This window comes from Sinocyclocheilus rhinocerous, unplaced genomic scaffold (genome assembly GCF_001515625.1).
Source record: "Sinocyclocheilus rhinocerous isolate Xijiao unplaced genomic scaffold, SAMN03320098_v1.1 scaffold711, whole genome shotgun sequence".
In the NCBI taxonomy this organism is placed as follows: Eukaryota; Metazoa; Chordata; class Actinopteri; order Cypriniformes; family Cyprinidae; genus Sinocyclocheilus; species Sinocyclocheilus rhinocerous.
This window is the reverse complement of record NW_015641018.1, coordinates 416,459-435,745: the sequence shown is the minus strand read 5'-3', so window position 1 is coordinate 435,745 and position 19,287 is coordinate 416,459. Positions and strand designations below refer to the sequence as shown.

Here is a 19,287-nt window from a genome sequence, read left to right as displayed (position 1 = left end):
CTTGTATCATTACTAACATGGCATTGCGTCATACATCTAATGACATGAAAATCTATTTTCTTGAAAGCTAGCATCATCTTTAAGTGTGCCAAATTATCAAAGGTCGACTTCACAAACAAAATGTCCAACACTGTGTTTGTTCAGTACACTGTTTGATTATCTCATTAATTAACTGAACTGAATGCTAAATAAACATACGCTGTTAATTCAGGGTATAATTTGCATTACTGTCATTTCATAATTTTAAATGAGGGCAAAAATAAAGTATAAAAAATTGCCCATGAGCAAGAGTTTAAAATAAACAAATAAACTACTGCCTACTGAAGTGAAACGCTATATTTTCTTGCCCTAACATACTATTTAGAAGAAGAAAAAATACATGTAGAAGCAAATATGTCTGTACAGTTTGCATGGCATCAGAAGTAACTACAGTAATACAGACCCTCCCAGTTCCTCATTAATGAGTTCAAATGAACTTGAAGCTCATGTACCAATGGCAGCAGTCAGTAGTTCAGCGCTGGGTTGCTGCTTCTGCTTCACTGTTTCTTATTTTCTGAGTCCCTAATGTCTCTCTGGCTGTGGACATGACTGCAGGGTACGAGACACAGAGGTGTCCTGTTGTTTGATATTCAGTGAGAGCAATGGGGCTGCGGTAATGGGGTGTGGAGCGGGGTTCAGGGGAAACAGTGCAGTTTCAGACAGCTGAGAGAAGACAAGGGGAAGTCAAGATCCCTCATGTGTGTTTAAAGCCATAAAATGGGTTGAGACAATGAAAAACATACTAAACAGGAGGACTGAGTTGGGGGACGTACTGTTTACTGAAGATAATGTTTTGCTATAGGGCAAATATTAGTAAATGAAACATCCCAAGATAATAGGGTCACAGGATCTACCTTCTGTGTGCATCACAGTCACTGCGATTGCACAAAATTTGTGATCAAATCAAATAATGAGTATTATTTTTACTCATGCAATGGAAAACATAATTTGCTCAGAAAAACCATCATCAAAAACATCAATAGCAGCACTATTCGGACAGGATTTGTTTTCTAAATGACATGCAAGTTACAAAGTTTAAAAACCAAACCAACAACTGTTATTTTACCCCAAAAAAACCTGGCAAAAGACTTTAAGTCCATTGAGGGTGCACTAGACAGGGCAATAAGAAAATTGGTTTTATGTGCCGTAACCAAGGCAAGTAAGTTAATTAGATAGATAGACAGACAGGCAGACAGACAGACAGACAGACAGACAGACAGACAGACAGACAGACAGACAGACAGACAGACAATTAGTGACATTAACAAAAGCAAAATTAGGATTTTTCTTCTTGTTGAAATTAATTAATGTTTTATTAAACTAATTAAAAATACACAAAAAAGAGAAAATGCAGTTCTTCTAAACTTCCTACTCATTAAAAATAAAAATAAAAAATGTTTCATGGTTTCCACAAAATTAAAAAACAGCAACAGCTTTCATAATTGATGATAATGAGAAACCTTTATTGAGCACCAAATCTGCATATTAGAATGCTTTCTGAAGGATCATTTGACACTGAAGACAATTCAAATATATTAAAATAGGAAACATTTTAAATTGTAAAAATAATAATAATAATAATAATAATAATAATAATAATAATAACAACAATCAAAATATTACATGGTTACTGTATTGTTGTTCAAATATAATAATACAGTTGTAACAAAATATGGAATGGAATCCTTGAGAGTCAGAATCGATACCCAGGCCTAACAGGCAAACAAATAAAAAACTTAAAGCAACATTTCTTTATACCATAATGCATAAATACTATCTTTCTGTCCTAATTTGTTGTTGGATGATAAACAGAGCACAGCTCTGGCTCGAGTGCTTGACCTGTGTGAGCATCAGCATCTGCTCCTGCCTGCACAGGAACAAGTCCGGCGAGCGGAACAATGATCTGGCTCTAACTCCTGTCTAATGATGCCTGTCTGCTTGGAAACAGAGCAGAGGTTGATAAGAGAGGGCCACTTCTTCTGTCTCAAGTTTCATGCGTGTTATTTCAACTTCAGCTGTCACCACATCACTGACAGCTGAGTTCTTGTTAAATTCATCCAGCTGCTCCTCATCACAATCCTTCATAATGATCTCCCACCTCCATTAGAGTATTGCTGCAAAGTAAAGAACCTACCAAAAAACCTTGCGTACCACCTGAACAGGCTGGAGAAGAGGGTAACTAGGTTACCTCAAGTCTCTTGAATGTATTCAAAATTTCACAAGATAACATTACAGAAAGTCACACAGTGCACAAGAAAATGAACACTGTATGCTAATTTGTTTTATTTCACTATCGTCTCATATACAGTAAATAGATCCATAATTTGCAGTTTACTGAAGCACACTAAATGCAAAATTAAGAAACCAAATTAAGTAAAACTAAATTGTTGTGCTCTTGTGCTGCAGCAAAAACTTTAAGTTTTAAAATGCTTTTAAAATACAGCATATTAAAGATTAGTTTCTTGAAGTAAATACTATAGGGCTTGGAAAGCTGCTAAGAAATACATATTAAGTTTTAGATAATCTTACGTTTTTAGGCTTTAAAGACTTAGCATGCGTCAGACGTCTGTACAAGAATTAACAACACAGCACCACCTTTGCAGGGTGAAGGCTTAAATAAATGAGAGAAATATAAAAACATAAATTTAGTAGAGGACTGCAATTCTGTCAGTAAGACAAAGAGAGTTTAAGTTGTTAAGTTAAATTTAAATAAGCATAATTAATTTTAAATTTAAATCTACAAAATCTAAAGTTTAAGAAAAAAGGCGGAAATTACAAAAGAAAAAAAATGTTTAAATAAAGTCTATATGTTAAAGGGGTGCTATTATGCTTTTTCACTTTTTCAACTTTAGTTAGTCTGTAATGTTGCTGTTTGAGCATAAAAATGATCTGCAAAGTTACAAAGATCAAAGTCCAATTCAAAAGGATACATTTTATTTTTCAAAAACTACAACGAACGACTTGTTTGGACTACAACGCATATTTTCCAGGGTTTTGTGATATCACAAAAATCGGCGAATGGGGCGAGACCTGGTTGAGCTGCACTAGAGAAGGCAACGAGTGTTATCACTATGTCGAAGACACACTAGCTTTCCCAAGGCAGACGAACTTAGCGTGATTACAATCATCCGGGTTTAAATCGCGCTCAAATTGATTTTGACGCAATATTTACACTGAAGCTCACAGGCGGCTATGGTAAGGGGCATGACATTTCCTGACCAGGCGCCGAGTGCTGCCAATCACAACACACACTGGCTCAGCTAACCAATCACAGCACATTTCGTATTTCAGAAGGCGGGCCTTCATTTGATACAGGAACTATTCGAGCCATTCATGCCAGACTGGGGAGAGAGGTGTTGTAATAATGTAAAATATGTGAAAAATAATGTGTTTTTCGAACAACCTAGTATGAGAGCCTGTTCTAGTACACCCCCAAAACAAAATCAAGGCTTTGTAAAAGAGCATAATAGGACCCCTTTAAGTGGTTTGTGACTTAATTCCTATTGAGACAAAGTTTGTGTGGAGTATATACAGTATATTGAAAGTATCTTTTAAAAAATAGGCTATAGGCCTTACATCACAGCCATCAACTATGATGTGCTACTTACTAGTCATTGCTTTCTCATTCTAGACTGCATTTGATTGGATGAAAATCTGCAATGCAGGATGAGTCATCAATTATTTTGGTCTGTTTTTTCAAAAGGAAAAGACTGTAAATTGTATGCATTTATCTGCTAAAGTGATTGTTTATAAGCACACTAGCATATGTGACCCTGGACCACAAAACCAGTCATAAGGGTAAATTTTTCGAAATTGAGATTTATACATTGTCTGAAAGCTGAATAAATAAACTTCCCATTGATGTATGGTTTGTTAGGATAGGATAATATTTGGCCGAGATACAACTATTTGAAAATCTGGAATCTGAGGGTGCAAAAAAAATCAAAATATTGAGAAAATCGCCTTTAAAGTTGTCCAAATGAAGTTCTTAGCAATGCTAATCAATTACTTAATTACTAATCAAAAATTAAGTTTTAATATATTTACAGTAGGAAATTTACAAAATATCTTCATGGAACATGATCTTTACTTAATATCCTAATGATTTTTGGCATAGAAGAAAAATCTATAATTTTGACCCAAACAATTTTTGGCTATTGCTACAAATATACCCCAGCGACTTAAGACTGGTTTTGTGGTCCAGGGTCACATATATCATGTACAAAGCTCACACAAACCAAAATTCAGATTTTATTAGGAGAAAACAACCAAGAATTTGAAGAAAAATCAATACAGTGCTGCTTTGCAAGCACTATAATAAATAGTTCAAAATAATTCAGATGAATAGAACTTAAAGGTTAAAGTTTCAGAAGAAACAGGAGCTTTGGACCCATTAAAATTCCACCTTTTATCATATCCATTGGTCCACACAAATCCAGCAAGCACAGAACTGAAATTCTGCTTTCACAATTATCTCAGTCTCACACAGCCTCTTAAAAAAAACTATATTTAGCATTCCAGACTCCATCTGTAAGCATTTTTCATACATTTTCATCATCTTCTCTCTTCTTATAGCCATCTCGTCCTCCATTCTCCGCCTGTCCGCAGCAACATCTGGCAGCGAGAACATTCTGCTGCTGCAGGAAACGGCAAATCTGTTCACCGTGCCCTTGAGCGTGGCACATTAACCTTACCTCAAATCTCACCCACCTACATCAGACACGGTGAATGGAAACACGCCGGGTACGTGGCGTACAAATAGTATTAAAGCTTTTCAGCGTGCTTTTCTGTGAGGAAAAGAGGTGAAATTCAATGAAAATTACACGTGACTTGATTTTGCATGGTGAAAATAATAAACTAGCACGAGAATGGTTGTTTTTTAGTGTTCCAACTAGGTAATGATGGTAAGAACATTCCACGCATCATCCATCTTTTCTGTATGACAGCATTGTGTGCTGAAATCCTGTCAGTCCTGATGCATTCTGGGAACTTATGCAGTGGTACAGCTTCATAGAATGATACCGCTGACTAGCCAAAATGTCAGCGACTTTGCTGAAGCTCATATTCACTCATATAACTTTAGCTGACTGACATGTTATTTCCAAAGTAGTTACCTCCAAAGCTTAGGTGATTTTTCATGTTTAGACGATCAAACGAAAGTCTAATTAGTTGTTAGTACACTACATAAACACCAACCGAACTAATTGAAGCACCGAAACTTTGTTTACAAAATCTTTGACGTGCTTTGCCTCAAATTTAACGTTTTGAGTTAATTCTACAGATGATCAACTGTCAGTTTCACAAGCGCTAACAAGATACAGATTGGTTATACTCGGTTTGCTTGCATGGTAAACATCAATTTTGTGAGGGATTAATCCAAGAGAGATTGCACTGGCTCCAAAAAAAGCATTTTTCAAGCTCACCAGAGGAGGCTGAAGTAATTAAGTGAGGAAAGTTGCAATATAACAAAGAGTGAAAAATTTAAGGGGGTCTGAATACTTTCCGTACCCACTGTATATATTTCCTTTCCCCACTGTCAAGTTAGATGTAGGCTATAAACCTGAAGAGAAACATTTTTATTTACATTTGGCACTTTTCACTATAAATATCCTTTCGAAGCAGTTCTAAAAAATTCTGTGAATTTTTTTTTTCATCTCAAATATTCCATGGAACCCCTAGAGGCCTGCTGTGGTCCTACTCAGTTTTTTAAAAAAAAGTCCTAGACTAGCTGACCATCATGTCATACAGCTTTCCAACATTTTGACAATAACTTTTGTGCTCCACAGAGGAAAAAAAAAATCATAAAAGTTTCATTGTACGAGTTCATTACAGTGCGTTTTGTCAGGAAAAGAAAGGTTTGATTTCCTCTGTCATCACACCTTTTAATTTCCCTTTTCACAGCAGTTACACATGATCTCTACTTACACATTATAAGCAGCAACAACGTCATTTTCAAAATACTTAAAAGAACATGATTTTACCTCAGCATCCAGATAACTGAAAGGAAAATTAAATCTACAGTATAAAGTCAGTACAGAAAGGGAACGGGAAAAAAACTATTTCTTCTTCTAAATTTGGTGCTCAATGGACCACAGAATACCTCTAATAAAACATGCAATTTAGAGTCCACATCACCAAAATAATGGTGTCGCACCTTCTGCTTGTAGAACGCTGGCAGCACTGCGAGGTCTGGAGGCGTGAGGTATGATAATGTGCCATGTGTAATATCAACGCAGCCGAGCCGTCAACAAACCAAAATTACATTTTGATTTTTGCTTGCATGGTAAACATCAATTTTGTGAGGGATTAATCCAAGAGAGATTGCACTGGCTCCAAAAAAAGCATTTTTCAAGCTCACCAGAGGAGGCTGAAGTAATTAAGTGAGGAAAGTTTCCTCAGGGAAGCTGAGAGGCTTTCATTAGCCTTTCTGATTCATTGTCCCAGCACAATATCAAACAGAGGAGAAGAAGAGAGAGCAAGAGAACGCCGCCTTGCTTCTGAGGCAGGCTGGCTGTGATTGAGCCCGAGTGAGTGTGTAAATCCGGGTGTGGTATCTGACCCCTGGCTGGCTCGCCGCTTTATTCCACTCTCTGGAACACTCCACAAGCTGTCAACATCCATGTCCATGTCAATCAACATCGCCGTCTCATCCCCAATCTCTCTTCAGCTCCTTGTGAAGAGCAGAGCTACTGCTCAGATTTTACAGGCTCACATAGCAGGAGATGTTGGCAAGAAACTGGGTGGATGACTGACACCCGGTCTAAACAAAATCAGATAATTCAGTGTCCAGAAGCGCTATGGTAGACATAAAGAGTGATTTGGAAGGCTAGGGAGTAGAGATGGGTCATGATGGCTGACTAGTCATCCAACAACTGACTAGATTTTTTTTGTTTGTTTTGATATTTTAGGTGGCAGGATGCTAATTAAAACATTGAATCACTGTGCAAACTAACAGCTAAAGCACAGGATGCTAATTAAAACACATGCTAAAAACAAAGAAAGAAAAAAAAATAAAAATAAATACAGTCAGCTTCACTATAATCAGCTAGTTAGTTGCGGATTGACAAGCCAGATTCTATAGAAAAAATTCTATATCCTATTTGTTCTATATGCTTAAATCATTATAGGGCTGGGCGATAAATCGATAATGATAATTATCACGATATAGTTTTTCTCGATAAAACGATAACAAGAGTTTGATAAATGTTTGATCAAATGTATATGCACCAAAAGAGGAACGAAAGAGTGCTGCTCATTTGAACCGTGCCACATGGACCGTTTATCCGCTCGTGAAAATGTGAAACGTGAAATGTTTGTCATGTTCTGACTATAAAGAGTAGTTTAAACCCAGAATTAACTGTCTGGTTTTTACAACTTTCCCTTTGGAGCAATCTGCCTTTAAACTTGAAAGAAATAAAAATGTGACATTTATCAACGAAAGAAAAATAAAACCTACCGTATAAAATCAGTACAGAAAGGGAACAAAAAAAGTGCTGTATTTCTTCTGAATTTGGTGCTCAATGGACCATGGAATACCTCTAATAAAACATGCAATTTAGAGTCCACATCACCAAAATAGTGGTGCCGCACCTTCTGCTTGTAGAACGCTGGCAGCACTGCGAGGTCTGGAGGCGTGAGGTATGATAATGTGCCATGTGTAATATCAACGCAGCCGAGCCGTCAACAAACCAAAATTACATTTTGATTTGTGAGCTCCCTCAAACGCAGCTTGTATTCCCTTTGTGTGTATTTGTACAATCATTTGAAAGGCATTTCTAACAGCCACTGCACAAATCATTTCTCCAATTACTATTCTTTATGATCCATAAATGTTGAACTTTCTGTATTATGGAAAGACTTTTTTTTTTCGTTTAAGATCAAAAATTCCATTAGACATTCAGTGGCAAAGTTTTTGAGTTAACAAGCCTTTTTTTCTTGGAAAATAGTGCAAAAAGTGGAAATATATGTATGTATATACACCAATCTAGTTGTGCTGCTGTTATTGAACAGGTAACATGCAAACACTGGACGCCATTAGCACTGAACTTTTTTTTTAAAAGGGGGGGAAAAAAACTACAAATCTCTTTTATCTCAGATCAGAGAAAGCAACAAGACCAGCCGACCAACAGCTCTGTGCCAGAGACAGCCTATCAAAGTGAATGATAGAATGAGAAAAATTGAAGTAAAAAGCTATCATATGATAAAAAGAAAAAAGAAGTAATCAACATGCAACATTTTACCAATTTATCTATTATTAAGGTTCAGCACATACACATACACATATACATATTATATTTATATAATATACATTATTATATTTACACTATATACATTATATTTTGATTTGTAGCCTTTAAACTTGAAAGAAATAAAAATGTGACATTTATCGTGATAAGTATCGATATCGACCGTTATGAAAAAATTATTTTGATATTTTTTTAGCCACATCACCCAGCCCTAAATCATTGGCTTTTGTTATATATAAAAATCCAAAACAAATATATATATATATATATATCAGAGATGCAAACAGGTAAGGGGGAAAAAAGGTGAGAACATTGCGCATCGGGGGCATGCTCCACATGGAATTTCTTTTAAAGATATTTGCTTTACATGTTCATTTGTAGTTACTTTTAGGTATTTTTTTAAATATTTTTTATTACATTATATGTCCAAAACTATTTTTTTCACTGTGTTTTTATTATTATACTATATTCACATTTTTTTAACATCTTGTTGCAACATTTTACAAAAATCAAGATTTAATATTTTTAGTCAAAACCCCATGTTATAAAAGATGAAGTGCTATGCAGTGCTATGTCTATTTAAGACGATATTGGCTGATTAGATGGCAATGCTGGCCTAAAATGCAAAAATGTTTGCCCTCTCTCTTCACCGTTCCCACATCTCAGACCCTAATACATAAAATAGACATAGTTTTTGAAGTAAAGTTTTGAAGTAAAGAGTACTATACTAACTGAATTAGGTACTCGGTATCAGCAAGTACCAAAAATAGAAGTATCGGTATCGGGCGAGTACTGGAAAAAGTGGTATCGGTGCATCCCTAAAATTAAGATTTTAAATAATCTGAAAGCTGAATAAATAAGCTTTCCATTGATGCACAGTATGGTTTGTTAGGACAATATTTGGCTGAGATACAACTTTTTGAAAATCTTGAATCTGAGGATTTAAAAAAATCCAAATATTGAGAAAATCGCCTTTAAAGTTGCCCAAATTAAGTTCTTCTTAGCAATGCATATTACTAATCAAAAATTAAGTTTTGATAGATTTACAGTGGGAAATTTACAAAATATCTTCATGGAACATGATCTTTACTTAATATCCTAATGATTTTTGGCATAAAAGAAAAATCGATAATTTTGACCCATACAATGTTGGCTATTGCTACAAATATACCCGTGCTACCTATGGTTTTGTGGTCCAGGGTCACACACAGACATATGGTGTGATGCCACTGATGAAGAGCCTGGAGAAGAGAAGTGTGAAAGCATTGATGCTCTGAGGCCCTCTGACAGCCAAAGCTGCCGACCTCACCACAACTGGACACAACTGATGGCGATTAAAAAGTATTTTTTTAAATTATAATATTTAATAATTTATAATAATTAATTTAATAAAAATAAAAAAATCCTATTTACTGCTGTAAAATAATCCAATAAAAGCGTTTATACACAATTGAGAGGAACATTTTATAACCTCATGTCTGCATGCAATGGTGTGCTGATAGAAAATGGGGCATAAGGGCAACAACCTTCAGCTTTCGTTTTATTATGTTAATTATTCCCTACTAAGATCAAAAGCAGTGGTCTTGATTGATAACGGCCTCAATCCAGATGATGTAAAAAGCTGTTAAGAAAATACAATCAGCGGCAAGACCTCAGCGAAATGAATTGCTTGAAAGTAACTTATGTCACCTTCATCAACTTTTCCTATAAGGCTACGATGAAAAGCTTTTCTCAAAGCTGCCTTAACTAGTCGAGTCAAACTATACATGTGAAACCGCTCTGCATTATGCCATATACATCTGCCTCTCTTCTCAGGGTTGTTGAATGTCAGGGTAATTCAGCATACCACTGTAGGTTGACATGAAAGTTGCTGCCTCTATAATAAGGACACATGAGATTTGACTGCCATGCATAAACCATTGCTGTTTACTTTGAATATTCATACCTCTGTGAAATGTATTAATACATCCCTCTCCTGTTAATTGTCAGTCTAACGCTCTCTGTCATTTAAAACGGGCTCTAATTTCTGAATTAATAAGCGAGAAAAGAAAAGTTAGTGCAAGAAAAGAAAATGTTTTCTTGGTTTTGTTGAACAACAGTCTGTCAACGAATAAATATTTCTCCATCTATGCTTCTGCTTGGGTCTAAATAATGCAGACAGTGAGAAAACCATTCTGGAATATTCTAGAGGACAAATCCATCAACATTTACCCAGCAGATGCATCTGTCAACAGGACCTGCGGCTAAAACAAAACAGGCCAATATGATTCAACGTTCTTATTGGCTGAGAAATATCTGTTTGCGAGTACCAGGATGGAAAGGCGGCGGAAGTAATGATTAACATTTATTTTCCTTTCATGTCAGAAGATGGTGTTCTGGGAATAGGGGTTATACTGGAACCTGCGTCATACTGCGTATTTATTTTTACCTATAAAAAGGCCTCTCTCTGAGGTGGATTCACTTTTGATTACAGGTGTTGAAATCCGCTCGTTTTCCAGCCAAAAATGAGGAACCTCTCCAATTCCCCAACCCTTCAATCTTGAGCAGATCTCTCCCTCTTAAATAGGACAAGAGCACGGTGGAGATAGTCTGAGAGAGTCTTTCTATGGTTGAGCTATGCAACCGTTCTTATTTTGATTTATTGCGCCGTCTCAGTTCGGTGGCAAAAAGTTCCCACCTTATCGTCCAATCAGAAGTCAGCGGTAGCATATTTTAGCTATGCTGTGTGACCCCGCTCTCAGTCTCTCTCTATCTACTCCTCCTATATCTTTCTCACCCTCTTTCGCACTCACTTTATCTTTCGTCTTCTCTCTCATTGTTCCTTCGTTTGTGTGTGTGTTAATGTGCACGCGTGTGTGTTTTGGCAGCAAGCAGAGCTGCATAATCGAGTGGCGGTTGGTGACTGATGAAGGCAGCATCAGACTTGCCTCTTTGACAGTCAGATTACTTAACGGCACAGGGGGTTGTTTAAAATGGGCAGCCCCCCTGCCTCTGTGCCAAACACAGGCCCAACTTTAGGGACAGGTGTGGGATCATTAGCACCATGGCCTGCAGTCAGTCAACAAACAAAGCAAGAATGTCAACAAAGAAACTCCCTTCACAGTTTTAAGCCCAGTCACTTGTCATTTGGATGAAACAGTATTATTCCATCTTTCTTCCACAGAAGTTAGTATAATGAATTCTTCCTACTATCTTTAAGGGATAGGTTATGCAAAATTTGAAATTTCAATCTTTTGGAACCAGTGTGACTTCCTTTTCTATGTGGAACACACAAAATGAGATGTTTAGCAGAGTGTCCAGGCTGCTCTTTTCCACACAATAAAAGTGAACAGTCAAGCATAATCAATAACAACCCAAATTTTAGTTTGTTTCTCATAAAAAGCTATCAAAAATCTTTGGGATACAGTGAATGAGTCATGGGGACTGCTTTAATGATACTTTGTTGTGCTTGACAGCTCTTGGTCCCCATTTTAGTTTCATTTTATGGAAGAAAGCAGGGTTAACATTCTGCTAAACATTTACTTTTGTGTTCAAAAGATGAAACACAGTCAAACGGGTTGTGGAACAACACAAATTTGATTAGATGAAAAACTGAAACAAACAACATTAGAAAATGAAATTTAAAGGAAACCTAAAATTAAATTTATAATTAAAATAGAAATGCTTACAAAATAAAGTTAAAGTCCCCCTGTGGTAAAAATCAGGTTTTTTATGTTGTTTTTTTGTCTATGTGGTGTTTTTAATATGCTTTTAGACAAACCATGTGCCAATCCATTTATCAACACCATTGCTGAGTATTTTCTCCTTAAAACTGTAGTTTCCCAAAGGCAGTCACAGAAATGTGGTTTGAAACAGCCTTTTTTTTTTTTGCTACGTCACTAAATTCAATAACGTCAAGAAATCCTATCCTTAGCATATCATTAACTGTGGGTTAATCCGGTAACAGTTATATTTTTTCTGTAGATGTTTCTCTAACTGTTAATATTTCCCCCTATTTTCACGATGTCATGTGCTGTTAGCGCTTATTTATTTGTATTTAGAATCGCTAACTTGAATAATAACCCGCGGCAGCAGTGTAAAAGTAGCCCGGAGTCAGACGCACCTCTCCCGCATTGACATCCGCACGTCACATGCGTATGATCGCGGGCGCGATTTGGAATCACAAACTTGGCTGCATTTGAGTCTTCAAGGCATTTTGAGGACACAACATCGTCAAGTAAGTAACTTTAATGAATGTTAAATCATATACACCTAGGATGCCTTAAGGGTGAGTAATTCATGGGCTAATTTTCATTTTTGGGTGAACTAACCCTTTAATGGTAAACATGCCAAAACAGGAAGTGCAGATGTATTTTTTCAACACTTTAGTGTATTGCAAATAACTAAAAAAAAATAAAAATAACATTGCTTCTTTAAAAGCATTGTTTGCTGTGGTTGAGGAGCAGCAAACCGCAAAACTCGAATTGAGCTGTCAGCTGAATTGCCGCATGGGTAAGTGGGCCCAACTGTGGGGTGGCATCTCTGCACTGGGGAGAACAGCTCACTGCACTATCGCAGTCACAGAAATCCTTCACGTCTCGCTTGGTCGCCTCGTACATGTCGCCCGGGCCCTGCCCTATCCCACAGGAACCAGGCTGAAACACTCAATGTGCTGGACTGGAAATGCCATCTAGAAATATGTTCCAAATTGAGTTAGAAAAAAAGATGTCTCACCCTCAACATTTGACCTGAAACAGCACCTGGACTGCAGAATCAAACTCATATGAACAACAAACCACATTTGAAAGTAAATATTTAGTCACATACAGTAAGGGTAGAAGAGCTCGAAATGGAATGCTAAAGCCTGTTCTGTAGAGTAAGATAAGAAGAAGATTACAGCTGTGAGCCTCTGGAAAGCATCCATAGTCTCTCACACATGAAACCAAATGAGGTTTGAAAACCGGCACTAACAGACATTAGTCCACCTCTTGGATTTAGCCCGGTAAATTTGGATTTCGGAAATGCCACATATAAAAGGTGCTTGTCTCAGAAACAGAAGCTCACATGCTTGGAAATAAATAAAAAGGCATGAAAGAAAACAAGAATGAGCCAGCATGGATAAAAACAGTGAAGGAGCAACAACCCATGTAAACATAAGAGAAGCAGAAGAAATAAGAGACGATCTTCAGTCCTGTTGACCCTTGAAGGCATGTCCACCAGAATAAAAGCAAAAACATCAATGCAATTTGTGTTCTCCGTTCTCATTGGCTAATTCTATCCCTCATGGCCCAGCTTGCTGCGTGGGAGGCCAAATCTCAGCATACAAGCACCAATCGAGTTAACAACTAAACATCACCTCATTAGCATGTTATCAATGAAGTGTTATTCATGTAAGCACATTGTCGACTCTTAAAGCTATTAGAGAGACTTCAAAAAAGCGGCACTTAAAACAGCGAGCAGATTAAAATGAGAAGGACACTTACTGAGTCTCTTGGCAGCCTCCAGGGCTTCAGAGGCAGAGTCAGCCACAAAGAAGCGCTGGACTGTCACGCCGTTGTCCTGCATCAGCTTCTTGCTCTGGTACTCCTGCAGGTTCAGCCATCTTCTGGGACTTACCCTCGCTAACTAAAAACACAAAGACATAAACAATATGGTTTACTTAATAAAATATTGCATAACGGTGTATATTTGTCAATTTGTCAACCGGTAAAGATTTTGGACTATCGTCTTTATATTGTCGTTATCGTCGTTACACGCTCACATAACGTTGCTGTGCTACGTGGTCATGAAAACATATCTTTTGCACACGTTTTTAAGCATCGCGGTTTAAAAACAAGTGATTTTAAGCCACTGAAACACAATCAGCAGCGAAAGAGATCTTGTTTCGTTATATGCCCATGCACATGAAGACAGTGCTCATATAGCGCATATATAGATCAAATATCATTATGTATGTGACAGTTCAGAGACTACACTACATTTCAATTGCCACATTGACGCATCTCTACTGTCACGACACGTGTGTTATGCCGTCATACTGTTCTGTCCTACCTACCATGAATACACAATGAGTTGGATTCATTTTTTCAGGCAGCTCTTTGTTGTCATTTCACAACAGACATCAACTGCAATAAAGCAGTTTCAAGACCATTCAGGTCTTGCCTTGCATTCAGGCTCAGATTCTAATCGTTGCAGCTCGGCACTAGGTTAATATTCACATACATTCATGATCACGTCCTTTGATGAGCATTGAATGTGATAGTTAACAACCCATAAGACACTCATTAAATAGACAATTTCCCATTATTCACCACTATAGAATGAGAGTGAAACAGGTTATCAGAGCAGCACAGTGCTAAATGAAGTTAAGCACCTTATTAAGTCATGCTTTTGAACAACTCTCTATGGCTTCTGCTAATTGAGCGTCTACGTGTCTCCATGGAGAATAATGAGTGTGACTACCAAAGTTGGCAGGCTGTGGAAGAGCACTGTGGAAGTGTATACTCAGAAGTGCATACTACCGAAGTGCACACATTATGAGGCGCATTTGATGCAGAACTGAAGTGCCCAGTATAGTGACAAACTATGAAATACATATATACATAAAAAAGGGAATTCCACAAAACTCTTTACTCAGAAATGCACTCGATTACAGGTTACAATATCTGTACACTGTAGAAGTATACACTCAAAATGCAATACTACAGAAGCACACATGTAGATGTGTATATTATGGGGACGTACTATAGAACTTGTCTTAAATGTTTCACCTGAAGTGGAACTGAAGACCCAAAAAGTTCACAGTGCCAAAATATTCACCCAAAAGTAGTGCTGGGCGGTATACCGGTTCATACCGAATACCGGTTTTTATTTTTGTTATGATATGAATTTTGAAAATACCGCAATACCGGTATATGTCACTTAAACAACGTTCGGAACGCAACACTGTTTGAAAGGGGTGTTGCACTTTGGTGAGGGAACAGCTGTATGTGTTACTTCAGATGCAGGCAGTGCGCTGCATGAGACAAAAAAGTATTATAGCCGCTCTTTAGTGTAGATGCATGTTGAGATGCATGAATGAGAGTGACTCCTGGTTAACATGTATTAAAAGGGGTCGTGTTTAGTCACTATTTAGTGTGGTATTTTTTGACAATATTCACTCATCGTGACAGTAAAATAGGGCATTCTAAGTCAATATACTGCAGTATTTCCTCTCTCAATCAGTAGAAAATATGGTTAACACCCGGTCATGCATGAAAAAAAAATACCGTCTTGTACCGTGAAACCTGTATAATTTTGAAAAATACCGTGATATAAATTTTTGGTCATACCGCCCAGCACTACTCAAGTGCACACAGTTGTAGTGTACACTTTTAGCAGTGCATTCTACAAACTTCTACATTCAGAATTGCCAGCATGGAAAAGTACAAGTCCACAGGAGGCGCTTAAGAGCACACTTTTGAGTCTACAGAATCTTGTGGATTTCACAAATGTGTGTGAGCAAAGAGCCTAAGACCTCAAGTCCACATAAAGTGCGCCATTTGGAACAGAACCAGAGAGCCAGAAACAGAAAGTACAACAAAGAAAAGTTTGTATGTCTCCAATCCTCTCACTAACTTAATCATTTGCTCTTTGATAAGATGATGATGCACTACTCTCATTCTCGGCAATGTTCTTCTCAACGCCTGCATTTCATCATTTCACTACTATACACCACAGTGTGCTTTGACTGTGCTTGACTACAGAGAACTAAATAAAATATGATTCATCATATCATTGAATTTGGTGCTCACAGCACATTTCTCATAAGAGAAAACAGATCACGAAAAGATTCGGTTGGTAAATTTAGCCAAAACTTTAATATTGCAATAACAATTTCCTGACATTGTATGCATTGTGCAATAAATGTTCACTTTCTCACTAAGCTCAGAATATGACATCTGTAATAGACTTCGGGTTATAAGGATAATGTGGAACCAATTTCCAACCAATCACTTCGGTCTAGAAATGTGTACACTCAGAATTGCCTAGCTTGGAAAAGTACAGTCCATGTGGCCTTTGCTCACTCAAGTCCATGAAGTCCACGGGTGACACTTAAGAGCACACTTTTGAGTCTAAAAAGACAATTTGGACACTCCATCATCTTGTGGATTTAATAAATGTGTGAGCACGGTGATCACGGTTATCAGTATTATCACGGTATTGTTAAAATGTGCTGGAGATGTTAAAAAAGTACCGACACATAAATCACTTCACCAAGTTTTATATTTAAAAATCAACAAACAACAAATAAAATGACTTTTTGTTTGCATAATCACTAAAACAATAACATTACCAATGATGTTCGGATTTTAAATGACAACTTGACTGACAACAGTTTAATAGCATGTTGAAATATCTAATGTAGATGTTCAAATAAAGCTTTGAAAAAGTTTAATAAAAAGGTAAACCTCACATTTCAGCCTTTAAATAAAAAAAAGATACAAGTCAAAATGATAACTGATTAATAAATGATTATATGTATTTTATCTGCTCCATAAATAATTCTAGATAACTTATCTGAATTGTTTAAATGTGTAGAATCCACATAAGCTTGTTTTTCATGAACCGGTCAAAATTTACAGCAGGGCATGCAAATTAGGTCCGTTTTTGTCCAGACAGAAACTGCACACAGACTGAATGTAAATATAAGTCTCTGTAAATCCACTCGCTGACAGCAGGTGGCGCTTATGGAAAAACTGAATTAGAGCTGTTTCCCGTAACCTCCGTGGACAAAACAGTATTGCGATTAAGAACACTTATTTTAGGTATTACATGGAGCTATATCTATCTATCTATCTATCTATCTATCCACAAACATACACACATACATACATGCATAATATTTAAATTAGATATAATATATAATAAATAATTATATATAAATATGATATATGAAAATAAATAGGCTACAGTTACACATAATTATTGCATATACGTATTTTTTATATACATTTTGGCATACACATTTTTTTTTTTTTTTTTACATATTTATATTTCACATATTTATATTTAACTTAACATAATATAAAATGTAAATTAACTAATAACTAATAATCATTTAATTTAAATATTTAATCACTGACTAATTATTGTTGATCTTGGTTGACACTTTATTACATCACACGTATGTGATTTGTGGACCACAAAACCAGTCATAAGTAGGGATGTAACGATTAACTGCGAGCCGGTTGGAAATCGATTTAAATATGTGACGATTCAAATCGGTTGAGATGCTAAACCAATCGCGATTGGACACATTTAATTTATAATTTGTCTTAAATCTCATTTTGTTAAAAAACAATCGTGAATCGAATCGAATCGTGAAATCAAAATCGTGAATCGAATCGAATCGTGAGTTGAGTGAATCGTTACATCCCTAGTCATAAGGGTCAATTTTTTTGAAATTTAGATTTTGAAAAATCAATAATTTTGACCCATACAATGTATTTTTGGCTATTGCTACAAATATACCCCAGCGACTTAAGGTCCAGGGTCACATATAGCATATAATTTAAATATATTAATATTAACAATGAAAAACAATTATTGAATTTATTATTTAAAACAATGATCTAGTGTACATCAGTATGCTTAGGTGCTATATCTATAAATATACAATGTATCAACAATCACCATAGCACCTAAGAGTACACAATACCATTGTAAGCTATTAAACACAGAAAGGTATTATTTTCATGGTTAGCATCTGCTGAGCCCTCTGAGGGTCATTCCTAATGGCCGTGGTGTAGCATTCAATGTATATTTTTACCTCTGTATGGGGGTGTATACTGTCATATTTAATACTGGAAACAGCTCCCTGTTGTACAAGCTAGCTGTTATCATCATAGCTACTTATGAAAGGTTCAGCGGAAGGACACTGGCTAATAAAGCGGCCTCACACATCAAACTAAGCATACCATGTGTTTTAGTACTTTTTTTTATTTGTCACATTTATGACAAAAACACAAAGTTGCCGATAACCATAAAAGTTTCTGATTCTCTGCATAGCATATACAACATGTGTGCACGGACAGACTCCAGAGCAACATTTACCTTCATTCAGCCACACAGCTGAAGGTTTTTATTTAGATTTCACATATGAGGGTTTATTTTCTGACTGTCTTGGGCACAATGGGCTTACGGTTCACAGCTTTTTATTAATTCATATGGGAAATAAGTGCAGTTTTCTCAACAGATTATGCTTCAGTGCATCAGCAATAAACATAAAGTGTGCTTTACATGAATAAACTTCCCAAAACAAATATTAATAAAGAGATATGCGAGATGAAGAGCGAGACAATCCTAGAAGGGTGGATTGTTCTTTCAGGAGAAAAGGAAAACATGTGAGGGGAGACACAAATAACTTGTGGTGAACAAAAGTAAAACTGAATCAACGATACTATACCTTCAATTAAAAAGTGTTTGTTAATTGATTCCGAAGCACGTAACCTTTTAGCATTATGCTAAGCTAATAAACCAAGCTGTTTCCCGCCTCGTGTCGTGCGTGTTTTGCGTTCACGAATCAGTCTGAATGAACAATATAACGGTGTTAGTGGGAAGACTAATTTAAGTAAGTAAACAACTCGGTGAATCAACTTGGTGAAATTTTAAGTAAATATTCATGTCTTTGACCAATATTTACAGAGCTTTGATGACTGATGATCCGAAAAATTCAAAAATTGATAAAAATTAACTACTAAAAAGAATATCTGAACATAAGTTCACAAAAAATAATATTGTTTAAATTGTTACTGCCTTGAGTTATTATTTTGGAATAAATGTAAAATGCTTAAAAACACAAACTTGATGAGATTTATACTTGGATTTAATAAATAGAATATTAATTACATTGTTAATATAAAAATATAAAACAGAATAGTTTTTTTCCATTCTTTTTCTGACAGTGTTAGTAATGTTTATTTGACCAAGAAAACATGACTGGGACATTAATTTACATTTGATTTACAAAAAAAAAAAAAAA

The 19,287-nt window shown here is 36.2% G+C and overlaps 1 protein-coding gene across 1 annotated transcript in view; it reads right to left on the bottom strand.

Annotated features, from left to right (window-relative positions):
- Positions 1–19,287, bottom strand: part of LOC107753779 (succinyl-CoA ligase [GDP-forming] subunit beta, mitochondrial) — a 110,748-nt gene that overhangs the window by 73,586 nt on the left and 17,875 nt on the right. The window contains exon 2 of the mRNA XM_016570004.1: positions 13,748–13,889. Coding sequence (XP_016425490.1) covers positions 13,748–13,889 — 142 coding nt within the window. The remainder of the gene's footprint in view (positions 1–13,747; positions 13,890–19,287) is intronic.